This window comes from Alligator mississippiensis, chromosome 10, assembly GCF_030867095.1.
Source record: "Alligator mississippiensis isolate rAllMis1 chromosome 10, rAllMis1, whole genome shotgun sequence".
In the NCBI taxonomy this organism is placed as follows: Eukaryota; Metazoa; Chordata; order Crocodylia; family Alligatoridae; genus Alligator; species Alligator mississippiensis.
In genome coordinates this window covers 75,177,726-75,204,856 of record NC_081833.1, presented here as the reverse complement: position 1 = coordinate 75,204,856, position 27,131 = coordinate 75,177,726, and the positions used below count along the sequence as shown (strand labels likewise).

Below are 27,131 nucleotides of genomic sequence, written 5' to 3'. Positions count from 1 at the left end.
CTATGCCCCCATCCTTCTTTACACCATCTCCAAAGAGGTGAGAGAATAGAGCAACCAGCAAGAAAGTCCTTCTCAGTGGCATCAGCCATCGTTTCGCCACCGAGGAAACGGAGACCCGCTGGCTTGAGAGACAGGAGACCATGTATTGCAGGAGGAGCAGTTATACCTCTTTAGCATGCCGGAGCCCTCTTTCCCAGGCACTTTCTGTTGGAGGGTCTGGAGGGGGCGGAGGTAAAATTTCATCTGCTACTGGCCCACCCTGTCAGAAGAAAAAAACAAGTGGGAATATGAGACATCTGCAAACATTAGCACAGGCTGTCCCACAGAACTTTGTGAACACCCTAAATCCAGGGCAGACTTGCAATGTTATGGCCATTTACTGATGGTTTCACAACATATAAACCGCCTTCTTAAAATTAACCTATCCCGCAGGCCCGTTTGATTTTGCTACACTACAGGCCAACTTAGTAAACCCTTCAGCCCCTGTAAAACAGCTGCAGATCAATTCAAGCTAAAAAAAGAGCAGCCTCTCCAAACGTGTAAACTGCTGCGTTCATACCCAAGGGTTGGCTGGCATCAGCGGGTGAGGGCCGATGGGAGGTGCGCCGTTGGGGGAGAAGGGGTCTGGTTTGGAGATCAAGGAGTAGTTCCCTTTGTCATTCACGCCAGGATGGATAAACCTACAGTTCATTCCCCAAGTGCAGTGACCTGTGGTGAAAACAAAGTCCAGTTAAAGGCTCCCATACAGAATAGTTGAACGCCTCAAGATGACAGCATCTACTGCAGCTGCAGTGCTATCCAAAGTCCCAGGGGATAACACTGCGAGACCTTTTCTCTCTCTCTAACTCCCTTTAGGAAAGAATTCAGCTGCAATACTAGATAAATGAAAGGGAAGAATCTTGTTTTGGCAGGTTATAAGAGATTTATATGTGAAAAACTATCCAGTGAATTCTACATCTCCGTTTCATACAAAAAACTTGGAGCTGGAACTCTGTGATAGATCCAAATGACAAGACCTGAAAAAAAGTGTAAAAGCAGCAATTCAAATCAAATACGTAGCCCTGTGGTGCATATAATTGCGGTTCCTTTATTCAGCGGATTCTGCGCGCCTGTCAGAAAGTAGCAGGAGAGGAGACCTTTTTGGGTGGGTGAGGGGTGGTAGGAAGAAGAGGAGGATGACAATGCTCAGGCCATTACAGTTCGTTAGTTGAAATCATCATACCTTGCCAGGGGACACACACACACACGCACACACAAGTGTTTATAACAGGATACAGAGCTAGTTTGTGGCTTGGATTTATCCCAGGTTAGTAGGTGACAATACACGTCTTCCCCTGTGGCAGCTGGCATGAAGTCAGATGCTGCGATGCAAAGACCTGGTAGAAACCCCATGGAGACCCAAGCCCACCGTTCCCTGACGCAGCAGTTGGTGCACAAACATTGCAAGTGATTAGGCCACCAAAAATTAATTGCACTCATCCCTACAAGTGATCCCTCCAAGGCAGGGGTGAGACTTTAGAGTTGCATCCAGTTGAGCACATGCGGCGCATGGCACCGCAGACGCATCTGTGGTGCCACATACTGCATGTTAAGCTGTTCTCCGTGCTGCAAGGGATATCTAGGGGTCAAAAAAACCCACAAGAAAAAAAGTGGACCAATCCATGCGACGGCAGCATGAGCTGTGCAAAGCTGGAGCCTGGCCGGCTGGAGCTGCACTCCGCTCTGCCACCGCTGCAGCCCCAGGAGGCCCCCAGCATCCCAGGTAAGCCTCCCCTACCCCACCCGGGGTAACCTGCTGCACACCAGAACACGTGTGGCATAGGTGTTCTCCGGGGACAGCTAGTGGTGTGCTGCCACCGATAGTCGTCCCCAGGGAACCAAACGTCCACACACATCTGGACGCAGCCTAGGAGGGCAACATTTGGAGCAAAGTTATACCACCACTACCCACATCCACCTATTCTGCATGAGGAGAGACAGCCCAGGAGACAGAATGCCTCTCCACCTTTCAGAGCACTGTGGCAACAGCAAGCTTCTGTACTCCCTGTTCTCTCTGTGTAATTTAACCAGTTATTCAGGACTTGCGTGAATACCAGGAGTGTTAACAGATCTCCTTACAGAACTCTTTTAAAAAACAGACCAGTCACCAAGAAAAAAAAATATTATGCAAATATTTCCAGTAAGATATTTGACAGCTGACCACTGGAACTGTTAATAAGAATCGAGGGAGATGCTTCCTGTTTCTGATTTAAATATGCCAAGTGCAGCAGTTACTCCTGGCAATTAAGAAACCTTTGTGTGCATGCCAGGACAGCTGCTAATCATGCCATTTGCACTATTTCATAGAAGCAGCCACATCCAAAGTGAACCAGGGTGGTTATGAGACACTATTTTCAAGCCTATTTCTAAGCAACAACCCAAGCTATATCCCAGCAATGTCAGCCAGCAGCCAGCCTGCTTCTACAGATCTCTCGCAAGGTGGAAAGAAAGCAGGAGCCTCCTGCACCCACTGGAAGCCGAAATCCAAGGAATGTACCTGCGGCAAAACAGCTTGGCATGATGCAGGCTGAACTTTGACACATGGGCACAAGGCAAGTGATCAAAATAATTCCATGAAGCGTAGGAGGACAGCCGCATTAAACGTTACTGAGAATGAAGGAAGAAACTGCTTGCTGAAGAAAACATACACCACATTCAAAGAAAGGCATACGTCCCGCCCAGCCACGTCACTACCGGATTCGTGCCAAGGGGCATGCGAAGAACAATTAGACAAAGGAAACCTTCCAGGAAAAGAGGTGAGCTACGACAAATGCTCATCTCTTTGGAAAACCCCATCCCAATTCCCTGTGTAGTTTTTATACCAACTGAGCAGCGACCCAATGGCTTCTGATCATCTCTCTCTTTGGCTGTATGTTTCATAGCAACAGCAATTAAAAAAAGGACCCGATTCAGTTTTAACGTACTTGAAGCCTAATCTTTACATTAAAAAAAGAGGGGAGACAGTAATAGGGGAAACTCTCTTTTAATATTTCCCTTCAGGTTTTACAGCGGGAATGTGTTAATACAGTGTTAGGCAGACAAGGTTCCTTGGGTGAATCCGATAACTTTTATTAGACCAAAACAGATGGAAAATAATTATTTTCCAACTGTTTGGGTTGGTCTAATAAAAGTTATCGGATTCACCCAAGGAACCTTGTCTGCCTATGTCCTCAGACCAACATGGCTACAACCTACACGCCTTAATACAGTGTTAAGTTTTGTTCAGATCATCTCCGGGATTATTTGAAATTAAAAGTTCAGAGAAATCAGGAAGAGGGGGAAGGTACAATTCTTTTTAATGCAAAGCCAAAAGACCCAAAATCTGCTTAATGAAGGTTACACGCTGTGTTGTTATCTGCTTTAAATAGGTCTCCATTTCTGAGTCTCTACCTGGAACGGCATCCCTACATCAAAGGATTTTTCCAGCCAGCTGCCAATCCCAGTGGCCTACACTATACAGAGTGCCATTCCTCACCCAATCAGACCTGATGTCAAGCTACCTTTGGGCTGCTCTGGAATCTGTGGCTTCCCATTCCTATCAACTGCACCTCTACACAGCCAAGGCAGACTCAGCTCAACAGATGCGCACCAGAAAATGTCTGTCGAAGCAGCCATGCCGAGAAGGAAGGAACATGACATGCCCAGTTACTATTTTCAGGGAAACTCATCAATTCCAGCCTTAGCCTCCCATAAGAGGCCTTTCAATCAAGGTAAGAAACTGAACCCTATTGTTTGGGATTTAAAAGCAGCAATCTGGATACTGGACTGCAGGGAACAATTCTCTTCTGGCTGGGTGCTGATGAGACATAGCCTAAGGAGTGTTTTTCCATTCCCAAATTAGTATGGTATAGCATTTTAACAGCAGCTTAAGCAATATTTGATTATTAGAGTTGACAGCTTGAGGTTCTTCTTTCAAGCTGCCAGAAAACACCAGCAGTTTTCTTTTCATTTGCTGCAAGTGAGGCATGCCACAGCTAAGGCAGAGCAGTTTGTGCGCATTTTGCATGCTGGCAGTTTGTGAATCCACCCAGGAAAAGAAAGACGATACTGAGGGATGTCTGGGACACTGAGCATCATATGACCTGCAGTCTAGCAGCTGCACACTGAACAAGAGGAATTACAGAGCGCCTGGTCTACTCCCAGGGCTGCAGTATATTGTTACCTTTCATAAAGAACCGGCAGGTGGGACGTGGCCTCACTTTCCTATCATTGGGATCTTTAACTTCGCCTTCCTCCAGATCATCATCCTGAGAAAGGAAGAAAAAGATGCTTAAGACAGTCAGGTCACCATGACAACCCCCTTCACCCCCCAACTTTCCCCAAACCATACCCACAATAAAATTCAAAACAAGCAAATATCAAAGGCATTCAGAACGGATACTGGACAAAACGTCATGGAAATTAAGTTTGAAGCTGTGGTACTACAACTGCATGCAAGGAGGGTATCGACTCTATAATTTATGGAGGACAGTGGGAGCTGGATGCAGTAAGTGCAGCTTGGTATGACAACATAGATAAGGCTTCAGATTTAAGCCGCAGCTTTTTAATTAATGTATGCTTTAGTTAACTGAGACAAACCCCTGAGTGGGCACTCATACATCATACCAATTTACCTTCCATTAGTCTATCAATCTAAAAACACCACCCCCTCTTTTTTTTTTTTTAAACAACGCAACTTGTGGACACAGACAAGGTCTGAAAGCATGACTGACGAGGAGATGCACAGTGTATGTATTGTGGCAGGTTTGGAAGGTCAAAGGGAGTTTAAATAGAGCAAATCAATGGTGGCAAGTGCTATAGGGGCACGAGGCACTTGCACCCTCAAGAAGCTCTTCAGCCTCCAAGGCTATGTAGCATTGCCCCCTCATCTGTCTCAGCTTTCTTGCCCAGGAGACACAAACATTTTCAGGGTGGACCACATGGTAACAGAGAGATCAGCTGGTGGGTCCATTCCCTCCCAGTAGGGAGAAGAACATCCCTGTGGCAACAACTGCAGTTGCTTATATGGAAAAATTTGTGTTGGGAAAATGTTTTATGCCTCTGTATCAAGTTAGCAACTAGAAAGGGGAATCCATGGGCCAGCTGGAAATAAACAGCGGGTCTGCAGAGAGGTGGGTTAACAACTGATTCTACTATACTCTTGCTGAAATCCAATACAAGGTAAGCTCTCCTGAGTAAGGGTTCATTTTTGAGGTGCCAACAGAGGGCATACACATTTAAAATAAGCCTTGCTGCCAACTTGTTCCCTAAAACCTAAAAATGTGTGCAAACAGAGTAAAAATGTAGACCCTAAGTATTCCTGAGGTCATCATCATCATCTTGTCCCTGCTGGAGCAGGAATTATTTTGTTTTTAAACTCTAAAATCAGCAGCCACAGAGATTGTGTCTCTGCCCTTCCTCACCCCTCACATTGCTTGTAGAAAGCCCAGCACCATCAAGTCTATCTAGCTCCCTGACTCCGGCTCCAAGGTGCTATTCACAGTGCCAACAGCAATACAATGACATAGTTTAAAGCCTCTGGATTTCCCATGTATGCCTGGCATTCGTCCTATAGGAACTGTCACAGCCTGGGAGGTTAATAACATTATACCTGACGAGACAGATGCGAGCACCTGGCTAATTAATGTGGTGCCAACAAGCATCCTTTGGGAGCCAGGGCAGAAGCAGTGCCCTGAAGCTCTGGAGACCCTGTGCCCTTGATCAGCATCATTGCTTGGGGGCTCTGCTGACATAGCCATAGCAGCAGGCTGTTTTCCAGGCCTTGCAGCCAGCAGATTTTCCAAACTATGAAGCATCTGGCACCTAAGCAGTTGAAGCTGTAACACAGAACAAAGCAAGCTTCCTGGCAGAGATGCTCTCAGCTGTCTTCTGGGAGACTATCTGAGCTTGAAGGGCTGGATGGCAAGAGGGACAAGCCAAGATCCTAGAGTAGATTGATGTCATTAGCTAGGCCAGGGGTCAGTAACCCCTGGCACGTGTGCCGAGCGTGGCAGGCAAGGCCATTTTGCTCTGCGCACCACCACCAGCCTGGGCTCAAAGCAGCTGCTGCCAGCCACGAAGCCCAGGCTAATCCCAGCAGGCGGCTAGGAGGCCGCAAGCCCTGCTGCAAGCAGGCTGGGCTCCGTGGGTTGGCTGCAGCTGGGAGGCTGCAAACAGCTGCTCTGGGCTCCGGCACGTTGGCGCTCCGGCACTTTCCAAGGTAGACATTATGGTTTTTTCGGCACTCTGGCCAAAACACGTTGCCTACCCTTGAGTTAGGCCATACGCTCTGACTGCAGCTACTCACGTTAAAAAAAAGAGGCATGTCAAAAACTCAGTAAGGCAATCCCGATAAAGCAGGCCAAAGGATTTCCCCAAGCAATGCCCAGGCTGCCGTTTCAAGAGCAGCCTCACACTTACATCAATCTCTCCATCGTCAATCTCTCCATCGTCTTCCTCTTTCTTCTTCTCCTTGACAGGATCCTGACCATCCTTTTCATCGTCACTTTTGGTGCTGGATTTCTTCTCATCCTCAGGGGCATCATCCCCCTTCTCCTCCTCCTCTTCCTCCTCAGCCCCGGCCTTTTCTGCATCTTCCTCTGCGGCAGCAGCACTTGGCTCTTCGGGAACCTCCTCGTCATAGTCCAGTTCGTGTTCATCCAGTTCCCGAGTGACAGAGGACGCTTCGTCTCCAAGGTCATTTGTCCTGTCTTCCTCCTCCCCCTTGCGACACGGGGAGTTCTTTAGCTCCCTCCTCTGCTCATTATTGTCAGAGTCCTGAGACTTGGTTTCGCTTAAACGATCCTCCTCATCTGAGTGGTTCTCTTTGCCATGACTCAGTGCCCTGGCCGCAACCTCCTCTTCTTCATCCTCCAAGATGCTGCCTTGTCCACCCTCTCCATCGAGTTCTCGATCCGAGCCGCTCTCCTTCAGGATCTCATCATCGGAAAGCTGCCGGTTCTCCTCCTCCGGAGAGCAGGGGTTTTGCTCAGGGCTGTTGGAAACATCCATCAGTACCTGCTAATCTGCAAAAGGCGAACAAAAAAAAGCCATGTGTTATATGCAACAATTTGGGGAATGAGAAAGTCTCATTAAACATGTGGAGTTCTCTCTTCCGAGTAGAGATGATCACAGCCTGTCCTACCATCTCAGAAAAGAGAATGCACAGGGTCTCAGCACACTCCACAGAAGGAAAGAAGTTTAGAAACATCAACAGTTATCTGCTTATTCCATTAAAAAAAAAAAAATCACTCCTTTTCATTCAGGTAGACACACAGTTCAGTATCAGAATTTAACCCCCTCTGCCTAGGAAGGGTCAGGCTGGATAAATACGTGGATAGAAGACTTCCTTATATACGTCTCCCTCCTAGTTCCAACTGGAGAAGCTAGCATTAAAAAAAAAAATCCCTGTCAAACTGCTGGCTAGTGTTCAAGACACAAGACAGATGCTGTGCCCCTCCTGGAAGGTGGCAATGGTATTTCAGAAGTGAATGGGTCAACTTGCTACACACACTGACCAATTTTCAAAAGCACTGAGCATCAAAACAGTCTAGTCAAATAAATGGTTCAGGCTCCTTGGATGATCAGGAACACAGCCTGTAATGAACTTTGGTAAGAGCTGCATGCTGGCATTAATTCTTCTGCTGTACCCTGAACTAGGAAAGGAAAAGCCAAGAATTAGATGTATTTGAAGGTTTAGATTAAGAGTTTTTTAATCAGGTTAAATTTAGAGAACAAAACTTACTATGTCTAACCCACCACCCACTCTCCATAGTAACACTGTATTTAGAATTCCTTTAAGGAAATCTTTCAGTGGCATAATGATCGTCTGCATTGTGCTGTTTTCTAGCAGGCTCAATACAAATATTCAAATATTAGATCTTTGCTTATAACAAAAAAGATAAATACAGCAATTATAAAAGGCAAGGCAGAAGGTGTTCTGGAGTAATTCATCAAGAAACATGTTTTAAAAATGAAGAGACTGGACGGCCCAGAGAATTCAAAAAGAGACAGAGGTCTCCTATCAGAAGTTTGCTCTTTCTAATCCAGGCCAGTGCCAGCAGAAAGCAGTTACTACCAGCTGGCAGTCTGATACTCCATGTAGCAGCCTTCACTCAGGAGAGACCAAAATCACAATTAGCAAGATGACTGGGAACATCAGATAAATCCAAGGACTAAGTAGTTTCTCCAAAATGCAGAAGTGACAAATTAATGGGAATAGCATGAGGCCTCCAGTTCCCAGTATGATTTATACATCTATCCACTGCTGTGAAAGAGACTGGGCTGTAATGTAGGTTTGGAAAGGCATGGGTGCTAAAAAGGGAGAATGGACAATTTGCTATGGTATTTTTACAGGTGAAGGAAGTCATGGCATTACAAACCAGCACTATTAATCCCCTTCTGAGAAACCATCTCTTAACATATATAGGATGCTTCATTCAAAGTTCTTCTCCATTATGTCCTCCTTAGAAACTTGTTCCCTGACAGCATGCATGTATTGGTAGGTTTTCACCCAGGACATCTAAGGTCTTTGGCGGAAAGATGCTATATTAAAAAAACAAAAAAGATGGCTTCTTCAGGGAAATCACAACTCCCTTTTCAAACAGCTTAATCAAATGCTGTGAAATAGAAGAGTGGCTCCCATCAGCCATCTGCGTGCTATTTTCTACTCCCCTTGACCAACATACGACTCCTCACTGCTGAGCTTCTTTGAGGCTACAAATCAAGAAGGCTGTCACTTATCATAAGAACAAGGAAAAATGCACATGGCAGAACGCATACTAAGTCAGCAGCGCACAAGCAGATGGCTGAGAAATCCAAGCAGATTTCTCCAGGTGAAAAGAAAGCAAATTGCCTAAGGATTTTAAGCACCAAACACTGATCATTATGGAATTTGGGGGCTCTGCACTGTAATAGGGCCCAATGAGGTATTGCAGTCAACATGCAGTTCTCCTCCAGGTAGTTAAAGGAAGCCTGAAAGGTAATTTCTGGCACTGGCTTGGGCAGCTTAATCTGTCGTTTTTCTTTTCTTTTTCGTTTCCTCACCTGCAGCAGAAGAACAGACCCTTGATTCCCAGCACTTCAGTCTTGGGTTCCTCCTTCCAGCAACCCCCCCATAAATAGATCTCTCCCCCGACCCCAGGCTGCCAGGTTCCCACTCTCTCCACACACAAACCCCTCCTGTGGGCTCACTAAGATGAACAAGACCTAAAGAGAAAAAAAAGCATCAGTATTCTGCCTCCTACACCCTAAGCTTCCTAGAACAAAGACTGTTACATTCGTATCTTGTACTGCAGATGTACCATCAACCCTTACACAATACCTCCTGCCTTCACAGGACCAGAGAAGTGATTAGTTAATATTTGTAATGAAGTTGCTTTGAAGTTGAAAGCACCTATAAAATAAATGCTGCCTATTCTCACACAAGCAGTTTCCAAAAGTCGCAATAAAGCACAGCTTTGAAAACTTCCCAAGACGAGTTCCACCATGTACAAATATTAGTATTTAGCAGAGACACAGGACTAAGTTTTCAAGGCACTGTACAAATGTCAACTAACTAAGAAATATAAGTAGTATCTGAACACTGCACAGCGTACTTAAGAGTACAGTGTATCCCATGTTGGGCCTAATGTACGTTTCCAGAGCTTCTAACAACATTGAGCTAGTTCTATGAAAACCTTGACATTTTATGGAGAGCTAAAAACAAGAACGCAGCTAACTGCCTCCTACTAGTAACACCTCTGGGTAGTTAAGTGCAGAATGGGAAGGAATTCAAACAAATTATGTTTCTAAAAAGCATTTAATGATGGGGCAGAGCTCAGAAACGCATCCGTAGGAATAATTCTATGACGACATATTTAATTGTCTAAGTGTCCAAGAAGTTGCTCTTTGAATGCACATATTGGAAATTACTTATGGTTTGTTACATACAAGAGGTCAACATTAACAGGCCTGTAGGAGCATAAAAACCTGGCAGGGAGAGAGGAGGTCAGGGAATAAGCTTTCTGATCTCTTGCAAATAAGAAGCTTTAAGGTGGATGCTGCTAAGTGATCTAGACAGCTTTCAGCACTCAAGTTGGAGAAAGTGGGTTCATGCTTATTTTGTCTTCAGCTATGCGAATGCTCCCCTCAGCTAGTAGCTATTAAAACCGTGACAAGAATACAACCCTTTCCTGTTACATTTCTCCTTTAGCCTCCATTAACAAGCGATGAAAGGAACACATTTAAAACCGACGCGGTCTTTAATCAAAACATCCAGAGACGACAAAATTGGGTGCTCACGTTAGCTCATTATACATTTCCTGCCTCAAAACAGCGGCACGGCTCTCTCAGTGCTCTTGGCAGATCGTTGCTAAGGCTATTTTGAAAAGGCAGTACATGTGGCCAGCTTGCACTATGGCTAGCCAGAGTGCGGCTGTTAAGCAAGTGCGTAAAAGGCCATCAGTTCAGTTAGCTGTTCGGTCCTGGGGCCACCACTTCATCTCAGTTCATTAGTACATAAGAAATGCTAGGCCAGGACCAAAGACCGAGATCTGCGATTCCTATGCTACCTGTGACAACACGTATTTGAGGACAAACTTTTCCGAGAATTGGAAAGGTAAAGCTAAAACTAGGAAAGAAGCAGGGGAATGAGATAGTTTGACATCTTGGGACAGATGGTGCCACCATTCTTTAATGTAGGCCACTGAACGAAGTTTACTCATTGATTCAAAGAGTACTGAAAACTCCAGCCCAATTTCAAGTACATTTAAGTACAATGGTATAGGCTGTGGCCATATTGCTTCCTCAGCCTGACCAAGGGTATTTATATCCGAAAGCTTGCTAAGAAGAATTTTTCCAACTATTTGAGTTGGTCTAATAAAAGATATCAGATTTACCCAAAAAACCTTGTCTACATTTAAGTACAAGACATTTATATTTACCAGGCCATCTCCTCATAGCAATCAGTCCTGTTCTGGCTGACGCTGGGATGCCTAGATGAGAGATTTTCATCTCTGAAATCTATTATTCCCCAAACAGACCCAGGGGTCTGCAGGGAAACCTAGTAAAGAAACTGTGCTAATACCATGGCAGCCTTGTTTGGAGCTGCCAAATTACAGAAGTGTGACAGTACCAGAAGAGATGGTGGAGATTGACTGGGAGTCTTCCTTATACAGCAGAAACTGCTGAAATGAACTTCTTAATGTAACAGCACTGTTGATGATGGAAAAAAAAAAAAAAAAAAAGAAGAGGAGAAATGACTCTGAAACCTTTACCAGGGGCAGCAGATATTTATAGAGAATTCTGAAAAGGAAGAAAAGCTTTCTGTCTTGCTCAGATCAGAAAGCCTGCCAGCTTTAATGCATCAGCCTATGCAAAAATGAAAAGAGTTTGGCCCCAGTGTTAAGTTCTTATGACTCCCTTTGCTCCATTTCAAAAGGGCTTGCAAAAAAAATGTTGACATTTCTCACAGACCCATATAAGCTCTTCGGGGATTTTTGATTTCCAGGGAACAGAGACCCAGCATGGCCCCAGATACCAAGTAACCTAAGGGAGAAGGGTAATTCAGAACGTTAGTTTTATTCAGCGCAGCTAAGAATAACTAGAAGAGAATTCCAGTGGTTTCACTCCCCACCATAAAAACCCAGCATAAGATTAGCTAACTAATAAAACTGGTCCAGTTTATAACTAGCTTTAAAAAGCAGATTCGTGAGAGTGAGAAATCATGAATTACTGGAGACCGTGAACTGTGCTACAGGATTTATAACCTAGAATTCTTTGGCAAAAACCTGCAGCAGAGTGCTCTCCTGACGAAAGGTATTTAAACCCGAAAGCTTGCTAAAAAGTTTTCCAACTATTTGAACTGGTTTAATAAAAGATATCAGATTTACCTACAGAAACTTGTCTGCCTAAATGGGAGGCATTTATTTTTAAAACTGCTTTATAAAAGATTATAGGCAGCACCAGCAGAAGTGGGGGCTGCCTGATGCTTCCCATCAAAAGCCTCCTTTCAGTTGCTCATAACTTTGCCAGGCTTTAGCCAGTTTGGCCCAATTACAAGTTTCACCTAAACTTCTGCTGTTGCTGTGGTTTCTTTGAATGGGGTTATAGATTCTTATAACCACTTCTCTGAGCAACTTTGGGGCCCATCAGAGATTTAGCAAGAGTGCTGGGGTCACCCTGGCAGCAGGGATGTGCCTTTCACTGTCCCCATGAAACTACAAATTCCAGACCAGGTTATAAAGCCTAGCTTATGGTTTCTGTCTGCACCAAGTACCCTGCATCCCCTCACAGATCCCAGGTATGGGCCAGACTGTGTATCTGCTATTGTCACAGAGTAACTGAGCATGACTCCTCACGTGGCCACAGGGACTGCCACAGACTTCTCCTAAAGCTGTCCCTTCTAAATGCTAGGAGCCAGTGGCACCCAAACCAAGAGCAGACGCTGCCTCTTCCCTGCTTGTTAATACTTCCACCTTTTCCCCCAGTACACAGGCACATAAAAAGAAGGGGAGAAACAGTCTAACATCAATGGATGAGGACAAAGTGAGGAATTCTTGACGTTGCTCTCAGGTTTTGAGTCCTCAACCCAAGATGCCCAGGGCTTGATATTTCAGAGTACTTAGCAAGTTACAACACTTTAGAGAGTCCTAGCAGAGCTCCCACTGGTGTTAGTCTGCAAGTCTGATCCCTACAGTTTCATACGGTATACCCTAAAAACAAGCAACACAAGACAGATGCCTTATTTAAGTGATTTGCTGAGCATCAGGTATAAACTCAAGCAGAAATGTCAGAAGTGACTGAGTCAAAGCTGCAAGATCCCCCTTAATTTCAGCATTTCTTAACTTTGAAGCACTTGACTGTGCAACTTCATACGATTAACTAAATCTTAAACCACTGCTGACACGTTTCTAGAGATGAGCAAGGGTTTGGGTTGTAGCCGTGTTGGTCTAAGGACATAGGCAGACAAGGTTCCTTGGGTGAATTTGATATCTTTTATTAGACCAACCTAGGGATGACTGCCTAGAGATGAGCAAGGCATTTGTATACCTACTCAGAGAAGTAGGGCTGGAAGGGACCTCCAGAGGTCATCTAGTCTGACCTCCTCCCTGAGATAGGATCATCCCAATCCAAACCATCCCATACAACCCCAGTCCAAACTCTACATCAGATTACCCTCAACCCTGACACAACATAGACTTAACCTACCACAGGTAAAGCAAGGGAACCACGGCAGCCAATGTCCTGCTTCTATAAAATGTTCTCAATATATAGTCAAAAGGTTCTGGGTAGAGGACCGAGCCCCCTGCAACAAGGGAAGGCAAAAAACCCACAAAGTCTGTGCCACTCTGACCATGGCATCAGTCTGACCCTGAGCAGAGGGGCAAGACCCTCTAGCCATAAAACTCTGGCTTTGCTCCTGTAAAATTGGCATACCTCAGTTGAAGTCCCCAGCCCTAGCTGTAGCCAACAGCCAATTTCTCTGGGGAGGCTAAAAAACACCCTGACGCACATAACAGGAAAAAGAGGCAGTGGGAGGGAACGGGGGCGGGAACAACCAGCAAAGCTCAGAAGCACGGGAAAGACCCAAAGTAGAAAATAGGCACAGCTACGTCTCCATCATCCCCAACCAGTGGCTGATATGCCTCTCCTTGATGGAGAGTCTTTCAATGATCACGAGTCCACAACTTCCCTATGCAGTCTATTCCATTGCCCCACTTTTCTCAGTTTATACAAACCTAGTTTATGTTATTCTCACGGTTTATACATACATTGCTGATGTTCAATAAAAAGTGTTTATACCAACCAAATGCTATGCAAAATACTCACCTTCAATATATACAGAAAGAGATTATTATTTGTTTCTTCTAACAAAAATATTGTCCTGCACTGTTTTACCAACAAAGAAATACAGCACTGGACAAGAGCATGAAAGAAGGTATAGTAAAGCTAAAGGCAGTAAGAAAAACCCCAAGTGGCTAGTGGAGATTTTAAAATGGCCATTTCATTAATCCAGCATTCAGCTAAGTGTTGCGAGGACTTACTTTCTGGAATAAGATTTTGAATCCACTGCTTTCTTAATGCAACTTACCCAAGGCAAGAGCAGGAGAGTCAGAGCTTGGATGCATACTCTGGAAATCTTGGCTGCAGGTCCTGCATTCAGGACCATGCCCAGTTCCTACTCTCTGTTAAAGCAGGGACTAACAGATAAGGATGGGAAATGGCTTGGACATAAAATGAAAGTGATGGAATTGAGTAGAGTTAATGTTTTCGGCCCTTGACAAGGCCTGTTCTAGGCAACAGAGCTAAATTCTGCCCCCGGCTGCTATGTTGTTCCCAGTAAAATCTACAGAAGTTGTGCAAAGGATTCCCATAGTGGAATGTATCCTATTTTAATAGTGATGTCTTAATAGCTAGACACACATGCAATTTAGTCAGACAAGCTGCGCTAATCAGAAAATCTATAGCTATCACTCTCAGCCTGCTGAATTAAAGCTCTGCTGCTTTCTGATAAAAACTGGCTGAAAGGCACAACAGTTTAAGCAGCACATCCAGTTAAACCTATGGAAATTTAACCTTTGTCTACAACAACAGTGAATTGACCTGTTGCTGAAGACAGCCTGGTAGCAGTGGGTCCAAGGAACTAGAGGTGAAAGTACGTTAAGGAGGTGATGAAGAAATGCCTTGCAATTGAGAGCTTCTCCAGCTCTATCCTAACCACGCAGTTTGTCCAATAAAAGGCATCACTCACAAAAACTTTTTGCCTTTGGCATACTTCCTGGACCATCAGGGCTATAACATCACTCCAACATTATGAACACAGGTTAACTCGTTGTCATCAAACCTCAAGAATACTTTCTGTAACCACGCTGAAAGTGGCTTTGTCCTTTAGATGCTGCTACTTAAGCAAGGGTTTGAGAAAGACAGGACTACTGGAAAAGCTCTATCAAGTTCCAACAATTGCTGCAGAACCTCCTGTCATTAAAAAAAAAAAAATGGTTCAGCCAGTATACTAGCAAAGAGAATCTCAAAACCCTGATCAGAGCAAAAACCAATGAAGTAAGAGTCTCCTTCAGGTGGCTCTAGTACTTCAGTGACTGCTCAGTGCTTTCCTAAAGAGCAGAAAGTGAAAAGTTGGCCAGAGCTGGAACAGAAAATACTTTGAAGTTCCATGAGTCATCGGCAAGATGGATAGTTGCAGAAAGGTGAGAGCAACAGTAGCAGCCCTGCGAAGAAAACCTCATAACAGGACTTCAGGAACAGAGTGAGGAACAGATTGGAAAAGACCTCTAGTCAGAGCAGATACGACATCGCGAGAGACTCTTACAGACTGGCTCAGCAGCCAGCAGGAGGCTTTCTTCCTGAAAGCATTCCCTCTCCCTTTCAGCTGTCAAAGAGAGCTGGAGGTGATGAAAGGGTTTCACATACATCAGACACGTAGTAGCCAGAGGCCAACACAAAAACAGTCCACAGCAGAGCTCCTGAGCAGCATCCAGTTGCAGCTGTACAGTGAACTGCAGCACCTTTTCCTTTGCAAACAGCAGAGAAAAGCTGACTTCTCTAATCTGATCTTTGCCCTGTCATTATCTTTTATGTGAGTCTGTTTCTGGTAGTCCATGGGATATCTAGTACCTGGCAATTCCTTTTGGCCAACCTATGTATATGGGTGGGTGAGGGCCAGTGGGCAGATGTAGGGAAAAACATCAAAAGAGAAACACTAATGGGATAGGTTAGACAAAGAGCAGGATGATGAGTGACTTGGGGAGATGGACAGGAAGACAGGAGACAAACAGAGGTGAGGAGCTAGGGAAAGAAAAAATATAAAGGAACAGAACAGAAAAAGAGACGCTAAATATGGCTCAGAAAAAAAAGAGACAGTGGGATCTAAGAAGAGGAAGAAAAGATTCAGATGAAAGCCAAGAAGGTAGGCAGAACAAAAGCTGAGGGGTATAGTTAAAGGCCTGAAAACCTGCAACACTCATGGACCCAGAAGGACAGACCTCCATCTCCAGCTTCCCACTGTGCAAAAATGAAGTTTTATTTCCTACCTAGGGGACATTTTACCATCTTTAATTTTCCCTGATGAACGGCATGTGAGCCCAAAAGCTTGCAGAACAAGACCAATTTTTTTTTTTTGCGATTTCTTAGTTGGTCTGATAAAAGGCATCATCTCTCTGAACCAAGAGTTCTAGATTTTTGCATTTCTTTTTGTCTCAGACCAACACAGCTACCAAACACATCCCTGAAAACCTGTCAGGTAGCTGACAAAGTCAATAAAATCAAATACATACCTGCCCTGCTCCCTTAGAGAAAGTACGGTTTAGAAGATGTACGTGTGTGCGGGTGAGGGGCGACTTGGATTTGTCAAACTAGTGGGGAGGCATCAAGAAAGCCTCTCAAAGGCTGCACGAAGCTCTCTTCAGCACTAGTCCTACAGCACTCCCTTGTGATAGCCACTTCCAAAGCCAGCTTCCCACATCCCCCAAGTCGCACTTTCCGAAACCCTAACTCCAGCCCAACGAGGGGACACAGTTCCCTGCCTTCTCTGGTGGATTAGAGACTGAACAGCTCCAGTGCTGGAGTTCAAACGTCACAACTTACCGCTGCTGGGGCAAGTCAATCTCTTCCACTAGCTGTTCCCTATGGGATACCAGTCTGCTACTGGGAATAAACACATTTTTAAGGCATTCAGCACACATGCATGAATAATTAGGCAGCAGAGTTAAGCATTCAAGTCAGCCAAGGATTTGTTTAGATCAGGAAAAGATTTTGATCTCTGTCCCGGGTCCAAACAAACCTGGAGGTGCTCGGGAGCGAGAGTTCAGCTCTCTTCGGCTCTGCTGTTGATTCATGGGGAATATTTGGGGGGTTACTGATCCTAACGCACTGGAACCACGGCAGGAAAATCCTCCCTGGAACAATGATGGCGGGTAATTCGGCAGCACAGCACTAAGGGCAAAGCGCGCGGATCCTGCTCGGGGCAGAGGCTGCGATGGCAGCTCCTGCAGGGAGCCTCGGGGAGCAGGAGACGGCCCGGCTGGCACAGGGCGACGTGGGGCTGGGACGCGCCGCTCCGGGTGATGGCGGCACCCCTGGGAGCTGGACATGGGGACCTTCTTCCCACGCTCCTCCACAAAACTCACGAGCACGTCTGGACGCGGCTCCCCTGCGCCCACCCCCCGCCCCACAACCTCTGTGGGAGCCAGCCCCTCACCCCCTTCTCCTGGTGTCTGGCCACCGGCCCCCAGCCCCTCCCCCACGCTGCTATGCCCAGCAGGCCCCTGCCGCCATTGGGCCCAGCCCCTCCCCCACTCTGAGGCACCCAAGCCCACCCCCCACATGGGTGTACCCCCCCATGGGACCATCCCCCCAGTGTACTCAATGGGACCCCCCCTCTAGTGCACCCCCCATGGGACCATCCCCCCAGTGCACCCCCCCATGGGACCATCCCCTCAGTGTACTCAATGGGACCCCCCCCTCTAGTGCACCCCCCATGGGACCATCCCCCCAGTATACTCAATGGGACCCCCCCCTCTAGTGCACCCCCCATGGGACCATCCCAAAGTATACTCAATGGGACCCCCCCACTCTGCTGTACCCCCCCCATGGGACCATCCCCCCCACTGTGGTGCACCCATCACTGGGCCCCACCCCTCCCCCACTCCGGTGCACCCAAGCCCATCCCCCACACGGGTGCACCCCCCCAATGGGACCAGGCCGCCAGCCCCCGCTCTGCACGGATGCCAACCCCGCAGCCCCTCCCCCCACTCTGGTCCCCATCCCCCATTCTGGGGTGCCCGCCCCCCCATGAGGGCCCAGCCCCGTCCCCAGGCCCCGCCCCTCGCGCTGGGCCCGGGCCCCTCCGCGCTTGCCGCCCCCTCCCCCGTCCCGGGCCGCTCCTCACCTGTGCGGGGGGAGGGGGCGGCGGGGGGGCCGGGGGCGGCGGCTCCGGCTCTGGGCGCGCGACGGGGCCTCTACGCGCGGCGGCGGCGGCGCAGGGCGGCCATGGCGTGACATCATCAGCGCGCGACGCAACGCGACGCGCCCGCGCAGGCGGGAGAGGGAGAGGGAGGGGGAGAGGTAGGGGGAGGAGGGAGGAGGGAGGAGCAGCCCCCGCCCCTACCCGGCCGGGCCTTAAAGGGGCCGCGCCCCCGGGGCACGTGGGCTGGTGTCCCATGGGCCACACGGCTCAGTGCTGGGGCTCTCAGGTGATCACCCCCCCTCCATGAGCCGCACAAATCTTACAAGGGGGGTGCTCTTGAGGTCGCATCCATATGCAGGGGGCAGGATCAGCCCCCTCCAGGCACCCCCAGAGTGACAGAAATCCGACAGCAGTGGGGTTAGGGGGGACCCCTCCCCCGACAACCCCCTGCTTGAGGCAGGATCAGCCCCCTCCAGACTGTCTATTACAGCAGGGGGGCTGGGGGTCATATCCATATCCAGGGGGCAGGATCAGTCCCCTCCGCAGCACCCCAGACACCCCCAGAGTGACAAATCCGACAGCAGGGGGGACCCCCAAGGTCGCATCCAGTCCAGCCCCCTGCCTGAGGCAGGATCAGCCCCCTCCAGACTATAAAGCACCCCCAGAATGACCGGAAATCCTACAGCTGGGGGGGTAGGGACCCCGAGGTCAGTCCCTTAGCTAGCCACGTCTCTATCACAGTCCTCCCAGAGCAGCGCAGGGGTGTCTGTCATGTGGATCTCAGGCCTGAGCTCGGTGGCATGCCCTATGTCTGCAGTGGGCTCAGCTCCTTGCAACCACGCGGGCATTAGCCCTAGGTGACCCGCTCCTGCCCTGGCCGGGTGCAGGCTGTATGCCAGGGATGGGCTTTGCTCGTGGCTTGCAGGAATCACCTGGCCACGACCCAAGGGGCTGCACCATCCTCTGGGACTTTCCCCTCTTCCCCAGCTGGCGGATCCACCCCATCTCCACAACTGTGGGGCTCCATCCAGCGCGGTCCTAAGCAGGGACGGTCATGGGGGCAGCTCATGGGTCTCCCCTGCGGTTCCCGGGGGCCAGCATTCACCTGGGTTCACGGGCTGAGCTGCCAGATGCCGCTGTCTTGTCCTGCCCTGCGCTTTGGTTTGGCTGGCTTCATCCTTGGGAAAAACACATCACTAATCTTAATAAGCAAGCAGTTCCCAGTCCCTAGCATTATGCAAATACACGCTAATTAGCAGCGCCCACACCCCCAAACCCTCACAGAAGATAGAGGCAGATTGTGCATTGATGATGGGCTCGGTGTGGCTCAGCACAGCAGTGCCAGAGCTGGGATCCGCTCCCCACTGCTGGGCCATGCCTGAGCCCAGGTTACGACGTCTGCAAATGCTCTTGCACCTGCAGCGGGAAGGTTGTCACAGCACTGTGAGCCCCAGACTGCCCCTGTCCTGTGGCAGCCCCTAGCAAAGGCCAGGAGCAGCTCAATGAGCTGTGCTACCCCAACTAGCACGGGGGCTGGAGACCCTCAGCAGCAGCATGCACAGCCCTGCCAGGGCAGCTCTGGGAGGCTTGTGCCCATGCCACCGCTATCCCTTAGGAGACCAGGTGGGGAGGCAATGGATGTGGTTTGGCAGGGAGGGCACCACCAGGTCCCTGCTGTGGAGACTGTGCCCTCCCCTCTCTCCACCTGCATTGGCTCCCAGCTGGGCAAGCTGCAGATGCAGCAGGGAAACTCTTGCCCAGGACACTTCCCCCACCTGGGAGCAACACAGGCCTGGAAGCAGCCGCCTGGGTCAGCTCCCTGTAATTACCACCCACCTGGGCCTGAAGAACCTGCTTTGGCTTCTCCTCCGCAGCCAGCCACAAACCCATGAATGCGCCCGCAAGGCCTCGCAGGCAGCCGGAGAGGAGAGCGGGGAGACCCCTGTCTTCCTGCGGAGGCAGGGACCCCACTAGTCCCCGGCTCCAGCGGGGTTTGCTGTGATGCCTTGAGAAAGCCAGTGCCCCATGGGGCAGTTCTGCCTTTGAGGCAGGGCTGCTCCTTTCAGGACTGCAAGGCATGGACAGCAAAGCCAGGGATCTCCGCTGAGCTGCGGGCCCACAAGCCAGGCAGGGATGCCCCAGGGCTGAGGTGTGGGGCTGGAGCTAGAAGCAAAGGAGTCTAATATTATATGGCTGGAGATGAACAGAGGGGTGCAGGGCTCGAGACACCCAGGAGCCCCCACGGTGGTGGGCACAAAGTCTCTGCTCCCATAGGTTAGCGAGGAGCGAGGAGCTGTATCAGCTGATGAGGAGTCCCCTTATATCTGCAGCCAGCCGCAGCAGCCAGGCAGAGCAGACGGGGAGAGGCAGGGAGCCCGGCTGCTGCCTGGTGGGGAAGGGATGGCGTGAAACCAGCTCGGGAATGCCAGCTGCTCCACCGTGTCCACCTGCTTCTGTCCCCTGGCTGCTCTGGGGTCCGGCGCCTTCCCCAGTAAGTTCTGCAGGGAAGTTTCTTTGGTGGGTGTTTCAGCCGCTGGTGGGAGCGGGGCTGACTTTGCAAAGAGGGGCAGCAAGGAGAGAGCAAGGAGCTGGAGGGGACGAATGAGGGGAGGGCTGGGGATATTCCCCTGAGTTTCTAAGATCCAGTGCAAGGGACCAAAGGAACCAGGCAGCTGCAGATAGACAAAGCACCTGATGCTGCCAGCTGTCAGGCCATGCTCCGCTCCATTCCCGGTGCGCTGTCTGACATGTGCTGAGACCCCCTTCCCCGGACTCCAGCTGCGCCCGTCGAACTGTTCTGGGAATCTGTGTCCATTCCCCTTCGTGGGAGATCAGCTGGACGTCGGCTGCCAGAGCCTGCGCGACGCATCCAGGGCTGTGGGGATGCACAGACCTGCTCCGTGGTGCAGCTGGGGAGAGGGTGACACCGGCTGTGAGATGCTGACAGTGGCTGTCACTTCAGATCAGAATAAAACCCCGAGCTCTGGCCAGGGAAACCCACCCCCCCGCAGTGCTGCATTGGGCTCCATCAGAGCTTTCCCTGTTGGCGGGAAGGAAGGCAAGGCAATAGCAAGAGTCTTTGTTCCAGACAGGCTGGAGCAGGAGGTTTTGAAGGGGGTGCATCTTTTTGCTTGTCCTAGTTGGGTCGTCCCGGAGGCCACCTATGTGGTTTGGCAGCAAGATTTCCAGCTGCATCTGTCTGACGAGCCCTGTGCCCCATGCCTGCATCCCACTGGGAGCTAGCGCGGGGTGACGCGGCCAGCCTGGGTGCCCCTGGGTCCAGGCAGCACCTCAACCTCCACCTAAGGAGCGGGGCACACGCAAGCCCCGAAGTGTGGGCTTGGGGGGGTCTCTGGCATCTGGTAGCCAAGGGAGGAGAGAGCGCTACGTTCCTGCTGTGAGGCAGATGGCATTGCTCTTGCCTCTCACAGCACATGGACTACGAGCTCTCCCCTCACCAGGGACTCGGATCACCAGACACCTCCAAACTCCTCAGCTGCTGGCTACATCCCAACCCTGCTGCTGGCTACATCCGTGGCCTTGGGAGGGGGGTAATCCTACATCAGCAAGAGGGGCTGGCCTGGGTGCAATGACAAGCATTTCCAGCATGCAGCTCCATGCCAGCACAGGGCCCCCCACCCAGGGCGCACACACGTGTAGATGCCCACGACATGGGTGACTCCATGTCCAGGAGGCATCACCCCACACCCACCCCCAGGCACCGCCCCCTGTGCAGATGCCTTCACTATGAGGTCTGATGCTGGGGTCTCACTGTGCTCAGCACTGTGCAGGATCAGGCCAGGCCAGTGGCGGGAATGGCAGGGGAGGGGAGCAGACGGACCCCGCAAGTGTCAGAGAGGAAGAGAGGCAGGCAGGATGGAGGGGGGTGGGCTGTCACCATGGCAATAAGCCTGGGATGAATAGAGACAGAGGAAGCCGAGAGCCCCCGCCCGCCAGCCCCCTGCGGCAGCTCAGCACCGGCAGCTCTGATGACCGGCTACTGCCCCTCGAACTCACTGCCAAGGCCTCGCCAGCAAGCACCGGGGCTCCCAGCCGACGGGGAGGTTTGCTAAGCCCCACCTCAAGCCCCAGACAAGATTTGCCCAAGTCCTGAGCCAGCCAGCCCCAACTCTACCCTGTCTGGGGTTCCTCCTGGGATGCATCCCCGGGATACCCCCAGCACAGGGCAACAGAGCAGCTTGGGAGAGAGAGAGGAGGCAGCTCCCTGCGGGAGCGCAAACACGGGCAGGCTGGTCGCTGACATGGTCCTTTCCTTGCAGCACCACTGAGGCACCCCTGCACACGGGACCCGGGGGGAGCAGGGCACAGGCAACCAGCACAGCCCCTCCTGGCAGCTGCCGAAGCGGCTGCAAGCTCCCAGCAGGCCGTGACGATGGAGAACAGCAGCAGGCTTGACAGCCCCACCAACATCTCGCTGGCGGGCGCCGACACCGGCCTGGCCTTGCTCGAGTACAAGGCCATCTCCGTCTTCCTGGTGCTGCTCATCTGCGGAGCCGGCATCGTGGGCAACGTCATGGTGGTGCTGGTGGTGCTCATCACCCGGGACATGAAGACGCCCACCAACTGCTACCTGGTGAGCCTGGCAGTGGCCGACCTGATGGTGCTGGTGGCTGCCGGGCTGCCCAACATCTCCGACAGCCTGGCAGGCACCTGGGTGTACGGGCATGCTGGCTGCCTCGGCATCACCTACTTCCAGTATCTAGGCATCAACGTGTCCTCCTGCTCCATCACCGCCTTCACCGTCGAGAGGTAGGAGCGGATGCCAGCTGCTTTGTGGCGACCCTTGCAGACCCAGCCAGAGCAGTTGGCTCTATGATGCCAACCCCGGGCACTTGGGAGCTGCTGGTCAGCCAGCTAATGCTGGCAAGCTGCAGTCAGGGGCGGCTGCATCTGGACCATGCTAGACAAGCTCTTAAAACCTCCAGGAACAGCCATTCAGCCCAGCTCCCAGGACATCAACACACCCTGACCCACACAACGGGAAGCCAGGGGTGGGCTCCTGCCAACACCCTGCTGCTGGGGAGCTAGTTATCCCCCACTCTGGAGATGTGCATGGGGGGGGTCATGCACAAACACGCCTGTGCAGAGCTAGTGCACACACGCTCCTCCCCATATCAAGCCCTCCTGCTCTCTGCTGTGGGCATTGCCCACCTTATCTAGTGGGTGAATCGGGTGTGAATGCTGCAGCACCGGCACTGCAAGGGGATCTGGGTGGGCCCGAAAACTGAGGCTCATGCTGGTGTAAGTGCTCTCAAGCCACCCAGTCTGGGCTTCAGGGGCTGCCCAAATGCATGGGGAGAAACCACCCCTTTCCCCAAAGGTCTGAATGAGACTTACCGAGAGAAGGGGAAGAGAGGCAGTCAGTCAATCAGGGGCAGTATTGGGAAGGTGTCCTGGCTGGTGTCATAACCACTAGCCCCCACTGCCCCTCCGGTGGGCACAGGTCTCCATAGACCCCAACGGCTCTGTCATGCCCAGTGAGAGCAGCCAGCAGGATCAGGGCTTTGCTTTGCTCACGGCCCTGCCCTCCCCACCCAGGTACATCGCCATCTGCCACCCAATCCGGGCACAGACCATGTGCACGGTGTCACGGGCCAAGCGCATCACCGCCCTGGTGTGGGCCGGCACGGCCATCTACTGCCTGCTCTGGTTCTTCCTGGTCGACATCAACGTGGGGCCGCGCCAGCACCTGGAGTGCGGCTACAAGGTCTCCCGCAACCTCTACCTGCCCATCTACCTGCTGGACTTCGCCCTCTTCTTCGTCACCCCCTTGCTCGTGGCCACCGTGCTCTATGGGCTCATTGGGAAGGTCCTCTTCATCGGCCCTGTCTCCCCGCTGGCCACCGGTGCCACCGAACGCTGGAAGGACAGGAGTGGGAGGGAGAGGAACGGCGTGGGAGCCAGCCAGGCCAGCAGCCACAGCCGGGCCAGGGGGGCCCTCTCCTCCCGAAAGCAGGTAAGAAACCTTTCCTCCACCCCACGGGGTCACTGCCTTTTTGCCCCACCCCAGAAATCCGGGGGCCAGGCTGCGGGTGGGCTCCACTCCACCTATTAGGTGCCTAAATCCACTATGCTCCATCCCAAAAGCAATAGGACTCAAGGTAAGGGGCTCCTCGCTGGTGACTCAGTGCAAGACTATGAGGCCGGTGTGTGACGTGAGCAGACACGGTCTCAGGTTCCCAGGGGCTCAGGCTGGGCACTCAGCACCCACCAGGATGCAAAGGATCTGGCCCACAATGCTCCAAGCCAGAGGCTCGGTGCTGAGCGTGCCCCCCTTTAGTGCTGGGGGGCTCAGCTCCCCTGGCACACAGAGGGGATGTGCCATTGCATCTGCCCCCAGGAGCCAGCGGTGCCCACGGCCACTGGCTGGGGGGGTCAGGAGCTCCCGCACCCCTCCTCGAGACAGCACAGAGGTGCATGGGTGGTCTCAGCTTTTCGATTCCAACACCGGAGCCAGGCCTGTCCGGGTGGCACCCCGCCCCAGGGGTCTGCAGCCTTGCACACATCACCCCTGCACAGCAGCAAAGCTCCCCACAACCCTTTGTGCTGCAGCCACCGCCATCCCCTCCCCTCCCCTCCGCAGCCATCCTAATGGAGTTGGCGGGGGAGAGCTGGCCTCATTCACTGCCGCAGGCTCATTGTTACCACTGTCAATAGAGGCAATCTCAGCGGGCTGAGCCCGGAGAGTCCTCCCCCGCAGCTCTATAGGACCACGACCACGCAGCCGCTGCGTCAAAGGCCAGCACCTGGCAGCCCTCGAAGCTGGCGGCTGGGCTCTGCCAGGAGCACTGGGGCACAGCCCTGGCTGGGGGGTCTCGGTCTATTATACACTGGGCTATTCCCTGCTGGAAGCTAGGGTCTGCAGGGAGGTAAAGCAGGAGCCCTGGATATGCATGGGTGGGAAGTTGGGGTCTATGATCAGCCGAGCCTTGGAGGGGTGGGAGGAATAAGAAGCCTACTTGACCCCCCCAGGCTTTTTCCCTGCTGAGCCCCCTCACAGCAGCTGGCCTGGGAGGATTTCCTAGGGGTGATGCCCAAGTGGGACCAGCTCTGGGATTGCCCCAGCGCCAACCCCAGACACGTGTGGGGCCAGCTCCCTTTCCACCACCCTGAGCCTTTTGCACCCTGCACGGGATGCCTGCAGGGCATCCCTTCCCCTGGGCGAGACCCAGATGTGCCACATCTGGGTGCAGCAAGCTAGCAGCATGGCAGCAGGAGATGATTCCCTCCAGACACAGTAAGCAACGAGGGGCTCTGGGAGGCAGCTGGGAGAGGCATCACCATCCTTGCCCATACAGCACGGCCTCTCTGCACCCCAGGCAGGGCAGGAGGGCTCCCAGGGAGGGTACCAAGAGGCACGAGGCTAATGCAACACGCTCAGCTTCAAGTCCTTGCAGCCAGAGCTGAGCTGGAGAGGGCATCAGATGCTTTTGCGCTGGATGGGTGGGTCTTTCTGGGGGCTACCTGGGTGGGGGGTGGGAGCCCACCTTTCTTGGCTGGCTTGACAAGGCCTCTCCCGGCCCCGTGCAGGTGACCAAGATGCTGGCGGTGGTGGTGGTCCTCTTTGCCCTGCTGTGGATGCCCTACCGGACGCTGGTGCTGGTGAACTCCTTCATGGCACGCCCCTACCTGGACCCCTGGTTCCTCCTGTTCTGCCGGGCCTGCGTCTACGCCAACAGCGCCATCAACCCCGTCATCTACAACCTCATGTCCCGCAAGTTTCAGGCCGCCTTTGCCACACTGTGCAAGTGCGGCCGCGAGGAGCCATCCCGCCGTGCCCTGCCCCCTGCCACGGCCAGCTGTAGCGTGGGCAGGGACCTCCAGCCCCTGGGGAGAGGCAACCCCCGCCGGGCCTTGGTGGAGGGCACCGTGGATGCCCCCCGGCAGCCACCCCTGCCACCCCCTGGTCAGGGAGACCCGCAGAAAGGGCCGTACTTCAGTGCAGTGTGATGGAGAGCCCCTGCCCTTCTCTTCCAGCTTGCTGTCTCCCAACCTGAGTCTGCTGCTGGGCTGGCTACAGAGCCCTGCCAGCCCGCGGATGCATCCTGCCCAGATCTGCAAGACGGAGGTGGTAACAGGTGAAGCTCTGGCACCAGGCATTGCTGAATTGGCAGAGGCAGACCCGGAGAGGGCTCAGATGGTGCTGTCTGGGTGGCAGAGCTAGGGCAGAGCTTGTAGGGTGGTCCTACCCTACAACCCCAGGGCACTGTGGTGCCAAGGCAGCTCCCTGCTTAGGTTACCAGCGTCAGCACATGCGTCTCATTAGAGCCGGGCTGAAACCCCGACAGCTGAGTTTGGCACGGGAAGCTTGAAAGCCAGCCCCTTGCTGCACCAGATGTCTCTTGCTGTCCTGGACCAGGCAGGGGTGGGAGAGAGGGGCCAGACGGGCACAAACCAAGGGGATCCAATGCACTGCTCCGTCCCCCACCTGGCTCTGCCTTCACCTGGCTCCAGCGTGGCAGCGGGGCCCGGGCAAGAACAGACCCAGAAATAGAAACCATTGTTTCCTTGAGTGCTTGCAAACATCAGCATGAAGATTAAAGGCCATGGCTCTCTCCCAGGACAGACTCTTACACCGGTGGTATGCAAGAAAGCAGTCCTCTTCCCCCCCACCACGAAAGTGCCAGCCTTTCCTTCCCTCTTTAAAAGTCAAATTTCAAGCAGGTTTCGTGGAGGAAAAAGGATCCCAGTCCTGCCTCTGTGTACAGCTGAGAGTGCTCAGAAAGGAGACGAAGGAGGAGTCACTTCAAAAGGATTTGGGGGGGGATCTAAAACCAGCTTTTAATTAAAAGAAGGTGCCAGGAGAGTCCAAGCCAGAGTAGAGCAAAGCACCAAGGCGAGGCTGGGAGTTGGTTTCACAGGATATTTCCACATCCTTTCCCACCTCCCTCCATTTTTTGGAGGAAAAACACAATTCCAACTTTTTAATTCCTTGCAAATCAGGAAACCCAGGTCAAACGTGTCTTCGCTTTGAGTGCACAGGTGCCCGCTTTTCTGGGCACAGCAACAGCGCCCTGGGTCCCCTCTGCAGCCCAAGGCAGCTCTGGGGGTGTGAGGAAGAACAAAACCCATCCTTGTGACCCCAGTGCCAGGCAGAGCAGGAAGCTGATGAACCGGCTGCAATGGAGATAGACTGGAGAAGGATCTGAGAGGCAGGACTGGCCGGTGCCAGCATCACTGCTGCGCACGT

The 27,131-nt window shown here is 51.8% G+C and overlaps 2 protein-coding genes across 11 annotated transcripts in view; one reads left to right on the top strand and one right to left on the bottom strand.

Moving 5' to 3' along the window:
• Positions 1-18,009, bottom strand: part of ZC3H18 (zinc finger CCCH-type containing 18) — a 52,033-nt gene extending 34,024 nt beyond the window's left edge. For 6 of the 10 annotated variants that reach the window (XM_059713934.1, XM_059713938.1, XM_059713941.1 and 3 more), the window contains exons 1-5: positions 17,903-18,008; positions 6,439-7,043; positions 4,202-4,286; positions 560-708; positions 167-259 (exon numbers count right to left, since the gene is read on the bottom strand). In XM_059713934.1, coding sequence (XP_059569917.1) covers positions 167-259; positions 560-708; positions 4,202-4,286; positions 6,439-7,029 — 918 coding nt within the window. In that variant the 5' untranslated portion in view covers positions 7,030-7,043; positions 17,903-18,008. Of the gene's footprint in view, positions 1-166; positions 260-559; positions 709-4,201; positions 4,287-6,438; positions 7,044-17,902 lie in introns of all 10 variants that reach the window. The other 4 variants (XM_059713936.1, XM_059713935.1, XM_059713937.1 and 1 more) reach the window with 1 other exon arrangement.
• A 4,297-nt stretch (positions 18,010-22,306) lies between these two features.
• LOC102557999 (thyrotropin-releasing hormone receptor) lies at positions 22,307-26,624 on the top strand. The gene is made up of 3 exons (XM_006259803.3): positions 22,307-22,690; positions 23,480-23,897; positions 25,472-26,624. The coding sequence occupies exons 1-3, from the start codon at positions 22,314-22,316 to the stop codon at positions 25,889-25,891; spliced, it is 1,215 nt and encodes a 404-aa protein (XP_006259865.2). The 5' UTR covers positions 22,307-22,313; the 3' UTR covers positions 25,892-26,624.
• Positions 26,625-27,131: the final 507 nt, after the last annotated feature.